Source organism: Nansenia antarctica (assembly GCF_963989245.1).
Source record: "Nansenia antarctica genome assembly, chromosome: 2".
Taxonomy (NCBI): Eukaryota; Metazoa; Chordata; class Actinopteri; order Argentiniformes; family Microstomatidae; genus Nansenia; species Nansenia antarctica.
In genome coordinates, this window is record NC_137675.1 from 53466507 (window position 1) to 53487090 (window position 20584).

A 20584-nucleotide genomic window follows, 5' to 3' on the forward strand; every position below is an offset into this window, starting at 1 on the left:
GTTGTTTACCGAATGCTCCATCTGACTGTCACACTGTGATTTTACTTGTGTAAACAGTTAATGAGTAACGTTAGCCGGTTCTGTGCGTGTACTCTCACGTAGGCCTACTTCGTATTGATCTTTCTGTGTGTGTGTGTGTGTGTGTGTGTGTGTGTGTGTGTGTGTGTGTAATGCGCGTTCCGCATGTTCCGCTGCAGCTGTAGGATATGTTGGTATTTGATCAGCTTCTATATAAAATCACCTGCTCGGCTTTAATGACTTAACCGCTATTTAAGAAATTATAATTGTTGCCACCCTCTATACTAGTTTTGGGTGAAACCACGTCTTTGTTTTGAGCGCCAGTGCGCGTTTTATGCGCGTGCACGCGGGAAGAAAATGTGTGCGCAAGATAAGCGCTCCGCCACTAATGTGAAAAATCCTGGAGGAAACACTGCTGTGGATGGATGCTTTGGGGGCAGTCAGCCAGAGCACGAGACAGATGACATGCAAACGTGCAGCAGGGTATGACTAGGGAAGAGGGGGGGGCGGGGTTGAAAGGCTGGGAGGACATGCTGGTGGTTGCGTGACTCTTCCCCATGTACCTGTCCGCTCCTGCTCAGGCTCCGTAGGGCCCCCCCCCCACAGCTCTCAAGCGGGGCGGGGCAGGCCCCCTCTGTGGGGTTTGGGGTGTCTGGTTTAGGGGGAGTGCTGTCCTGGGTGTTGCTGTACTACAGGATGCCATTAAACAACAAGCAGGAGATACTGGTGACCTTCTACCGCGGCGCAGTGGAGAGCATCCTCACCTACGGCATCTGCAACTGGTTCTCCAGCTGCACAACCGCGGAGAGAAATGCGCTACAGAGAGTCGTGAGAACAGCCCAGAAGATCACCGGCGCCCCCCTCCCCTCTCTGGAAGAGCTGTACAACACACGCTGTCTCAGGAAGGCCTCCAAGATCTCCAGGGACCCAACCCACCCTGGGTACGAACACTTTACCCGGCTGCCCTCGAAAAGGCGGTTCAGGACCATGGCCGCAAGGACAAACAGACTGAAGAACAGCTTCTACCACAGGGCCGTCCAGGCCCTGAACACAGCAAAGACCTAGGTTCTGGGCCCTGGACAGTCTGGACGGATTGATGGCAGCTGCTGGACTGAAAAAATCAGGTGTAGTGCTGAGGCACAAATATGTACATTTCAAGCCTGCAAACTGCGACACTTTAAATAAATGTGCAATAACACTATTGTGCAATATGACAACCCTAGTCGTCTATCTGTACAGTATAGTATAGTGGATAGTGTACATAGCCTTTATTTATGTAAACCAGCTCCTTCCCTTCTTGTGTTTTTTTTTTAAAGTTTTTTTTCTTCTTTCCTAACACCAGGGGAGCCACCCCTCCTAAATTTCGTTGTTTGGTACCTGTACTGTAGCAATGACAATAAAGACCATAAAGACCATTCATTCATTCATTCATTCATTCATTCATTAAATACATAATGAAGTTTTAAACCACAGTCGCTTTCAACACTCGCCTTCTGAAAATTGCTCTCCGAAGCAATTCAAAAGAATCGCAAACAAGATGATAAAACGGATATTGGAGAGGAACATACGCAGTGGTGGCTGAAATACTTCCAAGAACACCCTGTAACAGACAGCTAAGCTTGCCAGGCTGGCTCTTATCACCACACCAGAAGGTTTACCTCACACACAGCCTTCAGCCACATCAACATCTCCATCTTACAGATCGCACCTGCGCTTAACGCTGCACTGCTTGATGCAATCCTATGAAATGGTGTGAAGACAAGTGAGTGACAAAGGCTTGTGACAGGTAACATACACAACCACTAACAATACTACAATCAGTAGTAGGGCTGTAACGGGATAATCCGTGATCCGTACGGATCGCCCTCCACGGTTCGGCACACATGTGTACCGCGGATCAATTGCAAAATTGCAAAACATACTTGGTTAACAAGTAATAATATTACTTAATATTAGTTAATATCTCTTGTAAATCACAATGTAGAGTTGCCATGAAAAGATAGACGCGACAGTTGCTGGCTTTGTTTTACTCTAAAGCGCAATGATAGGTTGATAATGCGAAAGAAAAAGAATCCGTTGTTTGCTCACTACACGTGAAGCTGGGAATCCACAACAACAAGGCTGCGTTCGTAAATCCGCTCTGGAATCTGATCAGCGTTCAAGGAACGCCTCTTGTCCAATCAAATTACTTGGTCCCTTTATGACGTCGGACCCAGTGTGCGCTCCGGCGCTCTCAAAGCGAATTTACGAACGCGGCCCAAGTGTATCATGGCGAGTGCTAGTTACGTTGTTCGGCGGAGAAGAACTCGAAATGCCTCCCTCGTCATTTAAATCCCATGTATGGGAGCACTTTGGCTTCTCTGTCAACTATGACGGGAGGCACGAAAAAGGTAGCTCGACAACTTCTGATAATGTAGGCATTTTTTTCATACTATGTTCAAAATAAGGGTTCACTTTATTATTTAGTTAAAAGTGGCATAAAACATGTTTATTCATCTGCTTTAAAGAGCCCAGTGACTCACTGCTGCAACCAGGCTCTCTCCTATCATTTAAATTGAGTGTATTTCAGTATAATTATGTAATGTTTGAGTGTAGAATATGTTATATATATATTATATATATGTATGTATATACAGTATATATATATATATATATATATATATATATATATATATATTACCAGTTTTGACATCTTGAATGTTGTTGGTTTTTGTCACATAGTAAAAGTGGTGTTTTTACAGAATTCAAGGAAAAAGCAGTTTTTATAAAAACAAAAATGTTTTGTGTTGATCCGAAAAATTATCCTATCTGTTGTGAAGGCCCACAGTTTAGTGCCAGTTTAGTTTCCCCAAACCAGCCCTATTTTGCCCCTGGTTATTTCTTTGTTATTTTCTATACTATTTCTATACGTTTCGTGAAGTGTATGTATTATTATTATGATGTTTATGTATATGTTTGATGACGTAGTATATCCGGGGTGTGTCCGTGACCCGGATGCTACGTTCGGTGGTGTATATATAAGAAACGGAAGTAGTCCGCGAGTCAGAGTGTGGGTGATGAGCATCAGAACGAGAGAGACCAAATGAGCGAGAGAGTAACGCGAAGTCAATGTAAGATGGCGGATTCAGTACGACGCACACCGTGCAGAAGCTGAGGACGCCAGGAAAGCGATTATTGAGTGTACCACTGTAGCCCGTTTAGTTGTGTTCCCGTTGGACCGCCTTGCCAGCAGCCGGCTGTTCAACGTTGGACCAAGCGAGACGCCAGCTGGACATAATCGTCGCCTCCACGAGCGGACTGCGACCGAACACTGACTCCAGCGGAGCTTCGACGCGGACCACCGGACTTGGGCCCTTCACCTCGTTGTGGACCACGAAGACGGCCCTTTCCCTCCGCGTTGCTACGTCACCCCCCCCTTTCGTCGGCTAACTTCATCGACGCACATGCCATCCAACCAGGCCTCAACGCGCACCACAGCCCTGGACTATAAGCCTGTCCAGGCCAGAGACTATCAGTGAGTGATTGAGTGCGTGTGTGGCCGGCGGGAGGGAATGTATATATGGGGATGTATACAACCGTCATGTATAATAAATGTGTTGTTCATATGTGATACCGTTACCGTGTGTTAGTTGTTTGTAAGGCTAATGCTAATGCTAGTTCCAATGCTAAATGCTAATGCTAATCACAAGGCTAATGCTAATGCTAGTTCCCATGCTAATGCTAACTATAGTAACTGCTAGTCTAACGGTTTGCTGGCGCCCCCTGCCTGTATCCTCCTATACTGCCTATTTAGCTCCATTAGTTAGATAACCAGCCCCTTCCTAAATTATACAGTCCTTTTCAGCTACTCCCTGGTTACAATTGGTCCTTCGAGCCGGATCGGTAGTGTAGTGATAGCATGGCTGAGCGCAGCCAACCAGACCAGACAGTTACCCCCCCTTCTCCGCCCCCTGAGCCAGAGCCACGACCACAGAGAGTCCCGCGGTTGCCTCCGAGGTTACAGGAGTATGAGCTTGAGCTCGGAAGCTCACTGAGTGGTAGCGAGGAGCGCACTCCACGGGATACAGTGGTCGGAGAGGCCGCGGTGTCCGCCGGCGCGCGGGTGGCTAGCACTGAGACAGCCCTCAAAGAGCACCAGCCTGAGGATGAGATGGCAGAACCGCAGGGTTTTGCCGTGGAAACGGAAGAACAGGAAGGAGAGGCCCGGTCCGACAGCGCCTGCGGGCGGAAGGGGGAGGGCCTCAGCCTTAACGATCTGCCTCCCAGTACGGCGCGCTCGAGACCTAGCTCCTGCCGCTCAGTGGCTTCCTACCGGTCCAGGGCTTCCGTGGGCAGTTCTGCCTCTGGGGCGGATAGCCTGCACTCCAGAGGGAGTAGTGCCGCGCTGTCCGAATGTATGCGCCAACAGGCCGAGATGGCGTTAGAGCGGGAGCGCCAACAGGCCGAGACGGCGTTAGAGCGGGAACGACTCCAGTTCGAGCGTGAACGCCTCCAGCGCCAGGAGGCGCTAGAACGCGAACGCCTCCAGATGAACGGAGCGGAACGCGCGGCGGAGAGACAGCGCCAGGAGGCGCTAGAACGTGAACGCTTCCAGATGGAGCGCGACCGCCTCCAGACGGAGAGGCAGATGAACGGAGCGGAACGTGCGGCGGAGAGACAGCGCCAGGAGGCGCTAGAACGTGAACGCTTCCAGATGGAGCGCGACCGCCTCCAGACGGAGGGACGGCGCCAGGAGGCGTTAGAGAGGGAACGCATCCAGTACGAGCGCGAGCGCCTCCAGATGGAGGGGGCGGAACGCGCGGCGGAGAGGCAGATGGCGAGAGAGCAACTGCACGCAGAGAAGATGGAGGAAATGATGCAGACCATGCGCGACGTGTGCATCAGCAGAACTCCGTCGGCCCGTAGCTCCCGAGCATCATCCGCACGGCCCTCTCGAGTGCCATCTCCTGAACCCCCCGCCGATGGCTCCATGACCCCCGCCATGACTGTCCAACTACAGGCCCAGCTGACCACCTGGAAGGAAGAGGACCAGGGACCCGACCGCTACGCGGCCCAGAGGGAGCCAGCGTCGCTGCCCGGGAGGGGAGCCATCCCCCAAGAGCGTAGCACACCCCTAGGTCCTCCAGTGCACCAAAATGCATGCAGGCCGGACACCCAGACCGTCACTCCAGCACCGATGATCCACTACAGGATGTTCCCCCAGGTGGAGGGACCCAAGTTCCCCTTCTTCAAGGACGAGGACAGGAGCCAGTATGTGGAGCTACGCATCTGCCTAGACACGCTCTTGGACAACTCCTGCTCAGAGTCCTACAAATATGCGATTCTCCTTCAGCATGTGAGGAACCCCAGAGCCCACAACATGGTACTGGCCCATGCCTCCGCACCGACACCTTACACCAGAGCGCTCGCTGACTTGGATGCCCGCTACGGTCGTCCCTGGAACCACGCCCTTGCTGAACTGCAAGCCCTCGAACAGCAGGCCCCCATCAAGGATGACCGGGCGCTGGATGACTTCGCGCTCCGCGTGCACACCTTGGTTGGAATGCTGAAGACGCAGGGCCCAGCTGGCGCCAGCGAGATCAACAGCACCTCCAACGTAGAGCGGCTGCTCCGCAAGATCCCACGCTTCCGGCAGGAGAGGTTCCGGCGACAGCAGCGCGTTCGTAACCCCGGGAAGTTGGGTCTGAGCATGGCTGCCTTCGCGGAGTTCCTACTGGAGGAAGTGCATGACACCAACGTAGACGCCATGGGTTACGCTGAGCCGAAGAAGGAGAGGGAGAAGGGAGACCGCTGGGACGGGCCGAGCTCGAACAGAGGACGCCCAGTAGGAGTGCTGCACACGGAGGAGGAGCCTCGGAGAGAGAGGACCACCCGACCTGAGGGAAAGGATTCCTCTCAACCCCCTCAAAAGGGACGGAGAGGTCCACCGCCATGTCCGTACTGCCCCAGCGAGCACTGGTTCAATGAGTGCAGTGACTTCAACAACCTGAGTACCGAGGCCAAGCAGAGGTGGCTCGAGGAGCACAAGAGGTGCTGGAACTGTGGGCGCGACCATCTGGCGAAGAACTGCACCTTGAGGAGGAAGTGCAACCGCTGTGAGGAGGTCCACCTCCACATCCTACACGAGGTCTCCCTCGCCAGGTCCACGGAGGGCAACAGAAGCCCTAGGTCCGGTCGCGCACCGGAAGAGGAAACCCCTGTCTACTACCTAGACTCGCCACAGAGCAGCGGCTCCAAGGTTCTACTGAAGGTGGTGAAGGTCCGACTTCACCACAACAACGCTGTGTACGACACGTACGCCGTTCTAGACGACGGGTCGGAACGGACCATCCTTCTCCACGGGGCAGTGCGCCAGTTGGGGCTCCAAGGGACTGCGGAGAAGCTGACTCTGCGCACGATACGTCGCGACCTTAAAGAGGTCACCGGGGCGAGAATCAACTTCTCTATCTCCCCGGCGGGGCGGCCGTCGGATAGACATCGGCTTCAGAATGTCTTCACCGCCGACCAGCTAGCGCTCTCCCGCTACGACTACCCCCTGGAGAGGTTACGCGCAAGATATCCCCACCTACGGCGAGTAGACGTACATCCGATAGAAGGAGCGGAGCCAACCCTTCTCATCGGCTCGGACAACGCTGAACTGATCGTGTCGCTCCGTCCTCCGCTGAGAGGACCACGAGGCTGCCCGATGGCTGTTAAGACTGCGCTTGGGTGGGCCCTCCAAGGCGCTACCGAGGGGAGAGATAGAGACGGGAGAGCTACGTCATCCCTCCATGTCCGAACCGAAGAAGCAAACCAACCAACCGGACCGCCTGGAGTGGAATCTATTGCTGCCAGTGCACCTGGAACAGTTAGTACCACAAATGGTTCACCACAGGATGACCAACCAAAGAAGAAGCCTCTGTGGACAGAGCATAAGTCTCTGGATGGGAAGACCTACTTCTACAACACAGAGACTAAACAGTCCTCAGGGGAGAAACCAGACGACCTGAAATCTCCTGCTGAGCAAATGTTGTCTAAGTGCCCGTGGAAGGAGTACAAGTCTGACACGGGAAAGCCTTACTACTACAACTCCCAGACTAAGGAGTCCCGGTGGTGGCGCTACCGTGCCATGGCGGCAACAGCTGTTGCCGAGGAACACCTGCAGGTGGCCATGCACCCTCACGTGGCCGAGGTCAGCATTGACGCACCCGTCAACTCCGTCGAGTACACGTCAGCCATGGAAGTCTCAGCCAGTATTGCAGACGCCTCCAAGGAGGAAAGGCCGGAGTTGGCGAAGAAAACGTACAAGTGGAACCCAAAAGAGGAGGCCAAGCAGGCCTTCAAAGAGCTTCTGGAGGAGAATGGTGGTTCATCCAACGCGTCATGGGAGCAAACCATGAGAATGATCATCAACGACCCACGCTACAGCGCCCTGCCCAAGCTGAGTGAGAAGAAGCGAGCGTTTAAGGCCTACAAGGCTAAGAAGGAGAAGGAACAAGCCAAGCAGCTCAGGAAGAGGAACTGGGAGGCGCTGAAGAGCATTCTGGACCACATGGCCAACGTCACCTACCGCACCACCTGGTCCGAGGCCCAGCAGTACCTGCTGGACGACCCCACCTTCGCTGAGTACGAGGAGCTGCAGAACATGGACAAGGAAGACGCGCTGATCTGCTTCGAGGAGCACATCCGCGCCCTGGAGAAGGAGGAGAAGCAGAAGACTCTGCTGAGGGAGAGAGACAAGATGTCCGAAGGTGCCGTGGTACTGGTGATCGACCAGTCCCTTCCACGCGCCGCCTGGCAGACAGGCAGAGTGACCAAGGTCCTATCACCTCATGCCTCACGCTGCTAGAGCAGCCTAGCCAGTGTGCCTTCTTTAGTTAACTGAAACCGAGGGTTTCATGGGGCGGCTGTTGTGAAGGCCCACAGTTTAGTGCCAGTTTAGTTTCCCCAAACCAGCCCTATTTTGCCCCTGGTTATTTCTTTGTTATTTTCTATACTATTTCTATACGTTTCGTGAAGTGTATGTATTATTATTATGATGTTTATGTATATGTTTGATGACGTAGTATATCCGGGGTGTGTCCGTGACCCGGATGCTACGTTCGGTGGTGTATATATAAGAAACGGAAGTAGTCCGCGAGTCAGAGTGTGGGTGATGAGCATCAGAACGAGAGAGACCAAATGAGCGAGAGAGTAACGCGAAGTCAATGTAAGATGGCGGATTCAGTACGACGCACACCGTGCAGAAGCTGAGGACGCCAGGAAAGCGATTATTGAGTGTACCACTGTAGCCCGTTTAGTTGTGTTCCCGTTGGACCGCCTTGCCAGCAGCCGGCTGTTCAACGTTGGACCAAGCGAGACGCCAGCTGGACATAATCGTCGCCTCCACGAGCGGACTGCGACCGAACACTGACTCCAGCGGAGCTTCGACGCGGACCACCGGACTTGGGCCCTTCACCTCGTTGTGGACCACGAAGACGGCCCTTTCCCTCCGCGTTGCTACGTCACCCCCCCCTTTCGTCGGCTAACTTCATCGACGCACATGCCATCCAACCAGGCCTCAACGCGCACCACAGCCCTGGACTATAAGCCTGTCCAGGCCAGAGACTATCAGTGAGTGATTGAGTGCGTGTGTGGCCGGCGGGAGGGAATGTATATATGGGGATGTATACAACCGTCATGTATAATAAATGTGTTGTTCATATGTGATACCGTTACCGTGTGTTAGTTGTTTGTAAGGCTAATGCTAATGCTAGTTCCAATGCTAAATGCTAATGCTAATCACAAGGCTAATGCTAATGCTAGTTCCCATGCTAATGCTAACTATAGTAACTGCTAGTCTAACGGTTTGCTGGCGCCCCCTGCCTGTATCCTCCTATACTGCCTATTTAGCTCCATTAGTTAGATAACCAGCCCCTTCCTAAATTATACAGTCCTTTTCAGCTACTCCCTGGTTACACTATCCGTGACTCAAAAACCGTGACACGATCCGATCCGTGAGTTAGGTGATCCGTTACACCCCTAATCAGTAGTCATCCACAGAGATTAATACCGATGTCATTGGCCATTATGTAACAAATTGATACAATGGCTTTTCAGAGAGCCAGTTGTCACTGACAACTCAAACTGAAAGCGAGATTAACTCGAGATTAACACCTGCCTGTGTGTCACTGGCGTGCTAGTAGCTCCAGTGAGCCGCAGAATGCAACAATAGTCTGGAAATTACGTGTATGAAACTTCTGTTTGTTCGAGAATAAATACCACGTGCAAAGACAATAAGAACATACAGTAGAGACCCACACTAGGCCTGTATTCTCCACAAACAACTGCTGAAAGAGCTTTAAAATCTGAATTCTGTGAGGTACAATTGACTAGGCTAGAGTGTGTACAACACATGAACCAGCAGAAGACATATTTCTGTGAGAGTGCCACGACAAAAGAGCATGAAAAATATATTACTTTCAATTCCCGGTTCCCCAAGCAGCCGTAGTTTATCATAACGAAGGTTTATACTGGGAGAGGAACAGCTGTGCTGCGGCTCTAATGAACAAAGGGGAGGTAGCGCGGTGCAGTGCAGCGTGGAGAAGGGCTCACAAGCATGATAAACACGCCAGCGAGACCCATTCATCACCTCACTGTCTCTGGTCGAGATGGAAGACCAGAAAGACCCTCAGTCAGGAGATTCTCCTAACGACACGCAACTACAAAAATTACCAATACGATGCTTGTTTTTTTTTAAGCTACGAGTAGTCACAACAAAAGACTTATCTATAAATGACGTGTATGAAACTTCTGTCTGGGTACTAAGGGGAAAAGCATTGAGCTGATGCTTTTATCCAAAGCGACTTACATTGCAGTGAACATTTTCTTCAGTATATATGGTCCCGGCAGGAATCAAACCCACAACCTAAGTGTTGTTAGCACCATGCTCTACCCACTGAGCCACAGAGGACCACACTGAGGACCAGAGGACCACACTGAGCCACAGAGGACCACACTGAGACACAGAGGACCACCCTGAGGACCACACTGAGACACAGAGGACCACACTGAGACACAGAGGACCACCCTGAGGACCACACTGAGACACAGAGGACCACACTGAGCCACAGAGGACCACACTGAGACACAGAGGACCACACTGAGGACCACACTGAGACACAGAGGACCACACTGAGACACAGAGGACCACACTGAGGACCAGAGGACCACACTGAGACACAGAGGACCACACTGAGGACCAGAGGACCACACTGAGACACAGAGGACCACACTGAGACACAGAGGACCACACTGAGGACCAGAGGACCACACTGAGGACCAGAGGACCACACTGAGACACAGAGGACCACACTGAGGACCAGAGGACCACACTGAGACACAGAGGACCACACTGAGACACAGAGGACCACACTGAGCCACAGGGAGCTCAGTCAACATAGAGGAGTGGTAGAGCTCCATTCATTCTCTGCACCACCGAGAGTCAAAACATCAACACTGCCCTCTCCAGGGTGCTCAACTCCCTAACAGACGTCCACGTGTTCACCAGCAACCTTCAACACACAGCCCAACTAAAGCCATAGTCATTCTCCAAGGGATTAGTTCAGAGCCACCAGCAGCAGCAGCCGAAAGCCCAGTCTTACCGTTAGCAGCGGTGAGGAAGGCTTTGTTGTTGCCACGGGCCTTGTTGGTGAGGTCCTCTGTGATGTCCATGTGAGTGTGCACCTCCTCCCTCATCTCCTCCAGCACGGCACACAGGTCGTTCTCCCAGTACTCCTGGTCCAGGCACTCCAGCAGCTCCCCCAGCTGCACCTTGGTGCTGTAGTACCACATCTTCTTCTTCTCGTGCTCCCCGTCCTCCTCGCTGGAACAGACGGTTCATAACCAGTTAGATACACCAAGATCTTATATGACAACAAGCTTCACAACAAAGGCTTGAGTTACAAAAAATGGGCATTTACATTTTATGCATGTACGTTATTGATGAAAAAATATATTTCGGCCTTAAAGATCTGATTGAAGAGATGGGATGAGCCTAATCGTATTTTCCCGTTGGCATTATGTTGCAACGTGGGTATCTAATTCACCTTGGAAACAAATGAATCTAAGCTTCAAAGGGAAGTAATAGGCTACGTGTTTTCTGGGTCATAAGGCATGAATAATTTCTTCTTGCCAGTAACAGTATTAGCCTATATACAGCTAAATGATTAAAGAAAGTCAAGGAAAGACCTTCCAACATCATCCGCTGTAGTTAGTACGCTGTTCTTTATGTTTATTTGGCAGCCGTTATCCAATTTAGGCAGAAACTGAATCACTTGGGTCACAGCCTTTCACACCCGTATGCCAACTCCTTTCATTGTTCTAAAGCAACACTGAGTGGGCTACTCAACACTAATTGGCATTGTGCTGAAATTCCACCAGGACGTCTTTGCTGCCTTCCAGCCCACTTGATGCCCCTCTTGTAGGCGTCTCACAAGAGAGGTTAAACCAATTACAGGCGGTGTGAAGACATGCTCAAGAGGAGGTGAGGCGAAATAGATGAACAAGGCCGATACTCCAGCAGAGATTCACTTCACTCTCAGGGACAAAATCAGCCATGACAGAGCACAGGATGAAAGCCCGGAGGAGTGTCACCCTCACTAAGGGCGTAGTTAACGATCACACATCACACATCTCATAATGTCACTAATGACCCCTTAGGGACGCAGCTTGCTAGTATGTATAGCAGCAAGGAGGGGAGGGAAGGAAATGGGCTTCTCAGATTGAGTAATTATCAGCACAATTATCACACCCAGTAATTTTTTTATTCAGACTGACTAGCTGGGATACCAGGCAATGAGAAATCACGCAAGAAACACAATGTAAAAAAACTGTTAAAAATAGTCCATGCATTTACATTTCTTTTCACATTTGTCTAACTCATTTGCGTCGAGCCCTTATGGGACATAGATAATGTTAACTTTCCAGTTTATTGGCCCCGAACAGTAGGGAGCGCACTGGTTACTTTAGTTTAGTCTAATTTAGCCAATATCGTAGCTAGTAACTAGCCTTAGCAGTCTGGACTGCTCTGCTTGATGAAGGATGCTTGTGAGACTTTGTGGTGACGTTCACAAACAGGAGCTTTATGTGCTCCGCAGCAACGAACACAATTCACAGCCTTATAACACTGTTATGCTGCAATCCTGAGCTTATCTGGACACGTTTAGACTGACTGTCATCACTCAACATCTGTGGCATGAAACATGTAGGTCTACTTTTCACTCACGCACACGGCTGAACCGGTAACAGTAAGGTAAACAATTTTTTACGGGAGATTCATGCTATTTTTGTCCCCCCGTCACAGTAACTGTGAAAAACAATCTCACACCACCAACCAGAAAAAACAACTCTGGGTTTTTTGAGAGAGAAGGCAATAAATCCCAAGGTACTATGAGGGAAAAACATAATCTCTCTCACTAGTTAGGGTACATAATACTGCGTCTTTACAAAGGTAATAAAATAACTTTCTTTGTCAAACCAATAAAAAGCATGAAAAAAAAAAAACGAGACCGAGAGTAACCGTTTTTCTACATCTCAATAATGTCAGCCCAATGATTATAACAAGCACCGGGCTTGCGGGCGCACAGAGATAGTTTTCACGCGTGTGTGCTTCACTTCTTCTTCTACCACCTGAGCCTTATTTTAAGCCAGAAAAAAACCTGCAGCAGAGATGATTTTGGCGACTGCAAAAGATTTCTATTCCAGGCATTGACATACACCCACTGTGACTGGATGCCTCGAAAAACATAGAAGGCACATATGACATACTTTTCTCCTCTAAGAATAGAAGAGGGGAGAAAATGACTTGGCTCTGCCACTGTGAACATTTCAGAGCAAATGAACATGTAGTAGGCCTAATGATAGAAAGAGTAACTATTGTTGATCGCCAATGATCAAGCGAATCGCCAATTTAAAGCAAAAGTGTTGTTATGTACCTCAGGTAAGTCATTACGTAGTAGATAAGCGCATTTTGACATGAAAGAACACGGGTCGTTTTGATAACGCAATCCAGCGCCACCTTGATAAAAAATCCCGGGGGAGAACCCTGTATTACAATACATGATTTTGTTGGTGGAACGGAGGGGAGAAGGGGGGTCGTTACTTACACAACTATCCTCCGGTTGAGGAACCAGTACTTCCTCTGGTGGCGGTCGTAGCCGACGGGCTCCAGGCGGATGCAAGGCTTGCTCTTCTGCATCTCCGTCACGCAGTCCGTGACCCCTGGCACCTTGTGAGCCACGCAGATCTCACACTGCCACTCGTCCTCCGGCACCTCCTCCAGGGGCGGCTTCACACACTCCAGGTGGTAGACGGCCGAGCAGGTCTCGCAGCACAGCAGGTCCCCCAGCCTGTGACACATGCGACAGTGGTCGTCGTACTGCAACACCCCCTCGGACATCAGCTCCTCGCGGGCGATGTTGGTGGTGAGGAACTGGTCCACCAGGAACTGCAGCACCTTGATCTTACTCTCCAGCGGGCCGTACGGGTAGTCCTCCTGCTCCTGGTAGGAGAGGACGTGGTGGTACTCCCGGTCGCTCTCGCAGTAGGCCCGCACCACCTCGGGCCAGGTCATGCCGTCGATGAAGTAGAGGGTGGAGTTGATGCTGTCTTTGAGGTCGGCGGGGCCGAACGTGGTGTTGGAGGTGTCCTCCTCGCGCAGGATGGCCTTGAGCAGAGAGATGTTGGTCTCGGCTATCAGCGTGCACTGCTCCGGGCCCACCAGCGCCGCGCAGAAGTCCTCGAAGCAGAACGGGGAGAGGCGCAGCACCGTGCTGAAGTTGCGCAGCACCTCGTAGATGGAGGACACGTTGAGCAGCTCCTGGCTGGGGACCATGAGGTCCTCCGAGGTCCTGGGGAGCTCCAGGGGAGGGATCTCTTTCTCCTCAAAGATGGGCGAGCGGGGGCGGTGGACCCGCGCCTTCCTCCTCCCTGCAGGACGAAGGGAGAGAACATAAAAGTTATTAATGACATTCATTTAAAGACACTAAAAAACCTGGGGGATTTGTCTTGCATAACACCATCTCAAACTTATGATAGTAATGATAATCAATACATGTCACGGGGGGGGGCAATCCTGTTTACAATGGTCAGCGATAAATAGCGAGTATATGTAAATCCATGCACAGAACTGCTATTCGTTTTTAGATCATTAAAATGGTACAGACATGCAAGCTTAGCATGTAGCAGGCTAACTATCTCCTGTATAGGAAATGGTGTCTTGACGCCGTGTGACAGGCTCCATTTTACAAAGCTCACAACACAATCAAAATTGTATATCTCTGTGATGTGATTACGGAGTAGGGCCGTGGGTTCCATTGTATATGAGTTGTACTCATGTAGTGTCAGTTGGTATTATATAGGCTGCATTTGTAAATTCGCTCTGAGAGCGCCGGACCGCACACTGGGTTCAACGTCATTAAGGGACCAAGTAATTTGATTCGACAAGAGGCATTCCATGAGTGCTGATCAGATTTCCAGAGCGAATTTATGAATGCAGCCATAATCAAAAGAAACTTATTGCCTGGACTTCAAATTGGTTTTGCATTCAAGCATCAATAATTCATGTTTTAAAATGAATTGTCCATTTCCTCCCTCACCTGTTCCAATAGGATAGAAAATGACAAATAGAAAATACTAGCATATAAATACATTTGTGACTATGTATATATATAGATAGATCGATAAATCACTCTGCTAAGATGTCCCAGTATTGAGATCGCATGACGGATGACAAGTGATCGGGTACTGCAGCCTCTAGGGCCAGGGTAAGATCCGGCCATAGAGATGCTAGCTACCTGTGAGCTCTCAACTACAGTTTGCTTACATGAGACAGTACAGTAGTACATGATTAATGCTGTGACTAACATCGTGATATAATCAATGACCTCTGGGAGTAGAGGCCATATGGAGGCCTTATCAAATCAAATCAAATCAAATTTTATTTGTATAGCGCATTTCTTACAAGATGCAACTCAATGCGCTTCACACAATGAAAATGTTCAGTCAATCAGTCAATCAATCAATACTGACAGAGCCGCGAGCAGGCAAAAGTAAAAACCTGTATACTATGTAGCCAGGAAAAAATTCCCTTGCAGCCCTCTACCAATAGAGCGACTACTAGCCAGTTTGCCTACCAGTACCCAGCGGTCCCCAAGGGGAGGCCAAGGACCACCGGCACAAAGCAAGCAAGCAAGGGCAAAAACCTGTACACCATGTATCCAGGAAAAATTCCTTGCATATTATCGGCGTACACTCTGTCCATAAATTTAGTGTTATATTTGCATCGTTCTGCATCCGGATGGTCACAGGTCCTGCCAAAAGAGAATCTTAGGCACAGTTATGATGCAACAACACAATAAAGACAATAAAGATGACAGCAATACAACCTGATGGTGGTCCTGGTACACCCTTGTACTGGTTCCAGTACTGCTCTAGGTGCTATTTGGAGTTGACAGTGCCTCATCAGCACCCGGGTCCATTTTCCTGTCAACACAAATCTCAAAACACGAGTATGGTGTAATGGCCTAGTGATCCTAGTTCTATAATGTCCAATGTCTCCCGTAGTATCAAAAGGCGACATTGAATAAGTAGGTTTTGAGGTCACGCTTAAAAATGTCCTGAGTTTTAGACAACCTCAGGCCCTCAGGTAGGGTGTTCCACAATCTAGGAGCATATATGCTAAAAGCTGATCCTCCAAATCTCTTTGTCCTAGCCTCTGGCACTATTAAAAGTTCCGTGCCACTAGACCGTAGGGGTCTAGCTGGTGTGTATCTTATGAGCATGTCCACCATGTAATTGGGTGCATCACAGTGAAGTGATTTATAAACTAGTAAAAGGATCTTAAAGTCTATTCTATGACTGACAGGGAGCCAGTGTAGTGATCTCAAGACAGGTGTGATGTGCGCTCTTCGTTTGGTCCTAGTAAGGACACGAGCAGCAGCATTTTGAACCATTTGTAGTCTATTTATCATTTTTTGGGGGAGACCTGTCAGGAGAGCATTACAGTAATCTAGCCTACTAGTAACAAACGCATGCATTAATTTTTCAGTGTCTGCCTGGGAGAGAAATGATTGTACCTTAGTGATGTTTCTTAGATGGTAGAAGGATGTTTTAATAGTATTATTAATATGAGTTTCAAAATGTAGATCTGAGTCAATTATGACACCAAGATTCCTGGCCTGACACTTAGTGTTAAGAGCTAGTGTTTTCAAGTGTGCAGATAATTTCTCTCTCCCAGTTTTCTCGCCAATGATCAATACCTCTGTTTTTTCTTGATTGAGTTGGAGAAAGTTTTGTGTCATCCAAATATTAATATCGGCAATACAATCTATCAGGTGGTCAATCATCTTGTAGTCGTTGGGAGTTACTGAGATATAAAGCTGAGTGTCGTCAGCATAGCTGTGGTAGTTAACGCTATGCTTCTTGATAACAGAACTGAGGGGTAGCATGTATAGGCTAAAGAGCAACGGTCCTAAAATGGACCCCTGGGGAACTCCACAGGTTGTGCTATAATTTTTTGACTTATGGTCACCAAGGGCTACAAAGTAGTCTCGGTCAGCCAGGTAAGTCCTGAACCAGTTCAAGACCGGACCTGAGAGGCCAACCCAGTTTTCAAGTCTCTCAATAAGTATGGAATGGTCTACCGTATCAAAGGCTGCACTTAAGTCTAAGAGTACAAGAATCGAGAGTTTTTTCGAGTCTGCATTTATCCTAAGGTCATTAGTTACCTTAAGCAAAGCGGTTTCTGTGCTGTGGTATGATCGGAAACCTGACTGAAGTGGGTCATACCTATTATTTAAGACTAAGAATTCATGAAGCTGTCTATACGCTGCCTTTTCTAAAATTTTGCTTAGAAAAGTGAGATTGGATATTGGTCTACAGTTTTTTGGATCAGAAGGATCTAGGTTACTTTTCTTCAGGGTGGGTCTAACCAGGGCAGTTTTAAGCGCCGCTGGAAATATCCCTTTTTGTAGGGAGTGATTTACAATGCCTAGTATGTCATCAGATACAGATTCAAAAATGTCCTTTAAAAAGGTGGTAGGAATAGGGTCAAGAGGACACGTAGACGGTTTAAGCTGTGACACAATTTTACCTAATGTTTCCGTACTAATCATGGTGAACATGCTCATAGTCATGTTCTGTGGTGGCGGATCTGTGGTGCTACACAAACCTAGTCTTTCCTGAGTAATACACATTCTAATATTTGTTATCTTATCCCTGAAGTGGGCTGCAAATTCCTCGCATTTGGTGACAGAGGCTGCGCCGTCTAGAGTTTTAGGAGCAGGGTTTACAAGGCAATCAATTGTCGAGAACAAGACCCTGGGGTTATTCTTGTTTGTAGATATTATCTTTGAGAAGTGATTTTTTTCTAGCATTTCGCATTGCCAAGTTAAAGGCAGATAGATGTTCTTTAAAAATATTCTGATCAATCTGTAATTTGCTCTTTCTCCATCTGCGCTCAGCTTTCCTACATGTTCTCTTTAGGAGATTTATTTCACTGTTTCGCCATGGTGCTCTCCTCTTGGCTCCAACCTTTTTTAATTTGGTAGGTGCCAGGGAGTCTAGGGCCATTTTTACTTTATTGTTAAAGGTAATTACTAAGTCGTTTTCACACAACGTGGGAGTTGTGTGATTACTGTTCATTAAAGCTTTGAAATTCTCAGCCACTGCAGGGGTAAGATAACGTTTTTTAACAACACGTTCAGCATTGCTTTCAGCTTTACGTGTTACAATGGTAAAGAAAATACAGAAATGGTCAGAGAGGGCCAGGTCGCTGATACCTGCTATTGAGACCTCAAGACCCTTTGTAATCACAAGATCAAGGGTATGGCCATGATTGTGAGTGGGTTCATTGACATGTTGGACAAAATCCATAGATTCCAAGAGGTCAATAAACTCCCTAGCCCTCAAGTCAGCCCCATTATCAACATGAAAGTTAAAATCACCAGTGATAATAATCCTATCATAGTTTGGATGGATAATGGATAGGAACTCAGAGAAGTCAGGTAGGAAAGTAGGGGCTGGTTTCGGCGGCCTGTATACAGTTACCGTAAGAATAGGTGGTTGGCATGCCATAAATGTGGCATGATATTCAAAGGAGGAGAATATATCAAAGGATATGCTCCTGCAGTTTAGGTTATTTGAAGCTATGGTAGCTGTTCCTCCCCCCTTTTTTCCATTTCTGATTGATTGGAAAAAACTGTAGTTGGGGGGAGATGCCTCAATAAGGGCTGCTGCTCCATTTGTATCTAACCAGGTTTCTGTGAGTAGCATACAGTCGAGTTTTCTATCACAAATGAGCTCATTTATGATAAATGTTTTTTTGTTCGATAGGGACCTGATATTCAAAATTGCCATGGAGATGTCATTTTGACACTGGGACTGACTCGAGGGCATACTTAATGAAATGGGTAATACATTTCTCAAATTTGCGCCATGTATTACCTTATTTGTGGTGGAGGGAGTCCGATGGGAGACAATAGTCTGGATGGCATGTTTGGTGTTAGAGGAAAGGATCGGACTCATCCCACATCAGCGTTGACAGGGCACCGGCCAGGTCCAGGGCTGGACAGCGAGGTCCATGGACATCGACAGCAGGCGGGCACCATACCTGTTTGGGTGAAACCTATCTCTCGCAAACAGCTCACTACGGTTAAAGAACGTGGTGAAATTGTCTATAAATGGGATTTTCATATGACAGCAGTATCCCTGTAGCCAAAGGTGAAGACTTCGAATTCTACTGTATTTGGTGTCGCCATACCTGGGACTCGGGAAGGGGCCCGAGATGATGCAGGTCTTACCTGTGCCCTCGACGGTGGCGATGAGGGCTCGGAAGTCCTCCTTCAGCTCCTCCGACCTCTCCCGTCCGATGTCGTTGGCACCCACGTGGACGATGACGGAGGTGACCTGGGGGGGGGCATCATCCACCAGCATCGGGACGACCGCGGCGACGTCCCTCACCTTGGCACCTGGGATGCAGTGGGTTCTGGCCTTCAGGACTGCAACATGGCGGACCATGGACGAGCCTATTACAAGCACAGAGGGGGGGGGGGGGGGGGGGGAGAAGAGCGGGTGCGGGGGGGGGAGGAGACACGAACTGTAGTCTCCTCTGCTGGCGGCGTGATGGACCTGTAGGGGGCACAGGCTTACCCTTAAGTACTGTGTGACCAATGTTATATATGAAGGGTTAGGGTTAGGGTGTGGTCACTGTGTGACCAATGTTATATATGAAGGGTTAGGGTTAGGGTGTGGTCACTGTGTGACCAATGTTATATATGAAGGGTTAGGGTTAGGGTGTGGTCACTGTGTGACCAATGTTATATATGAAGGGTTAGGGTTAGGGTGTGGTCACTGTGTGACCAATGTTATATATGAAGGGTTAAACATTTGTATGTTTACAGCCTCAGAAGCATTCTAGTATGGTCTTACACCTGTACATCCTGACACCTTAGAAATGCTAAGCGGTTGGTTTCCACAAGTCTAACCCAATGTAGTTATAGTCATACATGTTGTCCTAACACTCACATGATATATTTAAAATAATGATAAGAGATAAAGGCACTCTCATTTTCAATACATACTTAAGGCTAAAAGTTGAATGAATGAATGAATGAATGGTCTTTATTGTCATTAATACAGTACAGGTACCATACAACGAAATTTAGGGGGGGGGGGCTCCCCTGGTGCTAGGAAAAAAATACTAAAAACTTAAACTAAAAGTTGTCTGTACTGTAGCCTACATAAGTGAGTATAAATGGTGAAAGATGAAAAGGCCTATTGCCTCATCTAAGAATGTACATATAGTGGCATGAGTGCTCGTACTCTACTAACCGGGTCGCTGGTCTATATACCTCATCTCGACATCACGACTTACCCATTGTTTTTGAGGGCTTCTCTTCAACAGAATTCGGCCTGTCTTTCTCTTTCACTACTTTCTCAACCCTCTTCTTCATCCTTGCTAGCTAACAAATAGTAGCTGGCAAGTCAGAGTAGACTAATTTACAGGTAGCTTCCCGATGACGTTTATTGTTAGCTAGTTTGCTAACTATGCCAAAGGACTAATACAAGCGTTACCATGCCAACCGCCCTAGCCTCGGGCCATTGGGAGAAAATGGTACACATTCCAGTCCAGTGGGGGGCGGTAATGCATCGTTGACATTCTTCTTCTTCTTCTTCTTCTTTTTTTCAATTGGCGGTTGACAACCACATGGTGTATTACCGCCACCGCTGGACTGGAGTGTGGCACAGGACTTGCTTCTTAACTTTACTAACTTAAATTATTTTTAAAAGCCCTGTTTCCCTTAAAAAGAAAAACAACAACTTTAAAATCTTCTCTTCCCTTCTCTGTAAAATATATTTCATCTCAAATACTTCTTTATTTTCCTCCACCTGAGCAATAAACCTACGCCTTTCGTTATGATACTTTTGGCAGTGTATTAAAACATGTTCCACTGTTTCTGGTCTATTCCATAGACACTGCTCACAGTTGCCATCTGCATGCTTGTTTATTAAAAACAGGGTACTATTTAAATTGGTATGTCCAATCCTT

The 20584-nt window shown here is 48.6% G+C and overlaps 1 protein-coding gene across 1 annotated transcript in view; it reads right to left on the reverse strand.

Moving 5' to 3' along the window:
* Positions 1–19988, reverse strand: part of LOC308150269 (uncharacterized protein) — a gene marked incomplete at both ends in the record, with an annotated part of 92164 nt that extends 72176 nt beyond the window's left edge. Inside the window, 4 exon segments of the mRNA XM_080523119.1 lie at positions 10641–10861; positions 13143–13965; positions 18837–19061; positions 19910–19988. Of these exon segments, the coding sequence (XP_080379245.1) occupies positions 10641–10861; positions 13143–13965; positions 18837–19061; positions 19910–19988 (1348 nt within the window).
* Between the last annotated feature and the right edge of the window lie 596 nt (positions 19989–20584).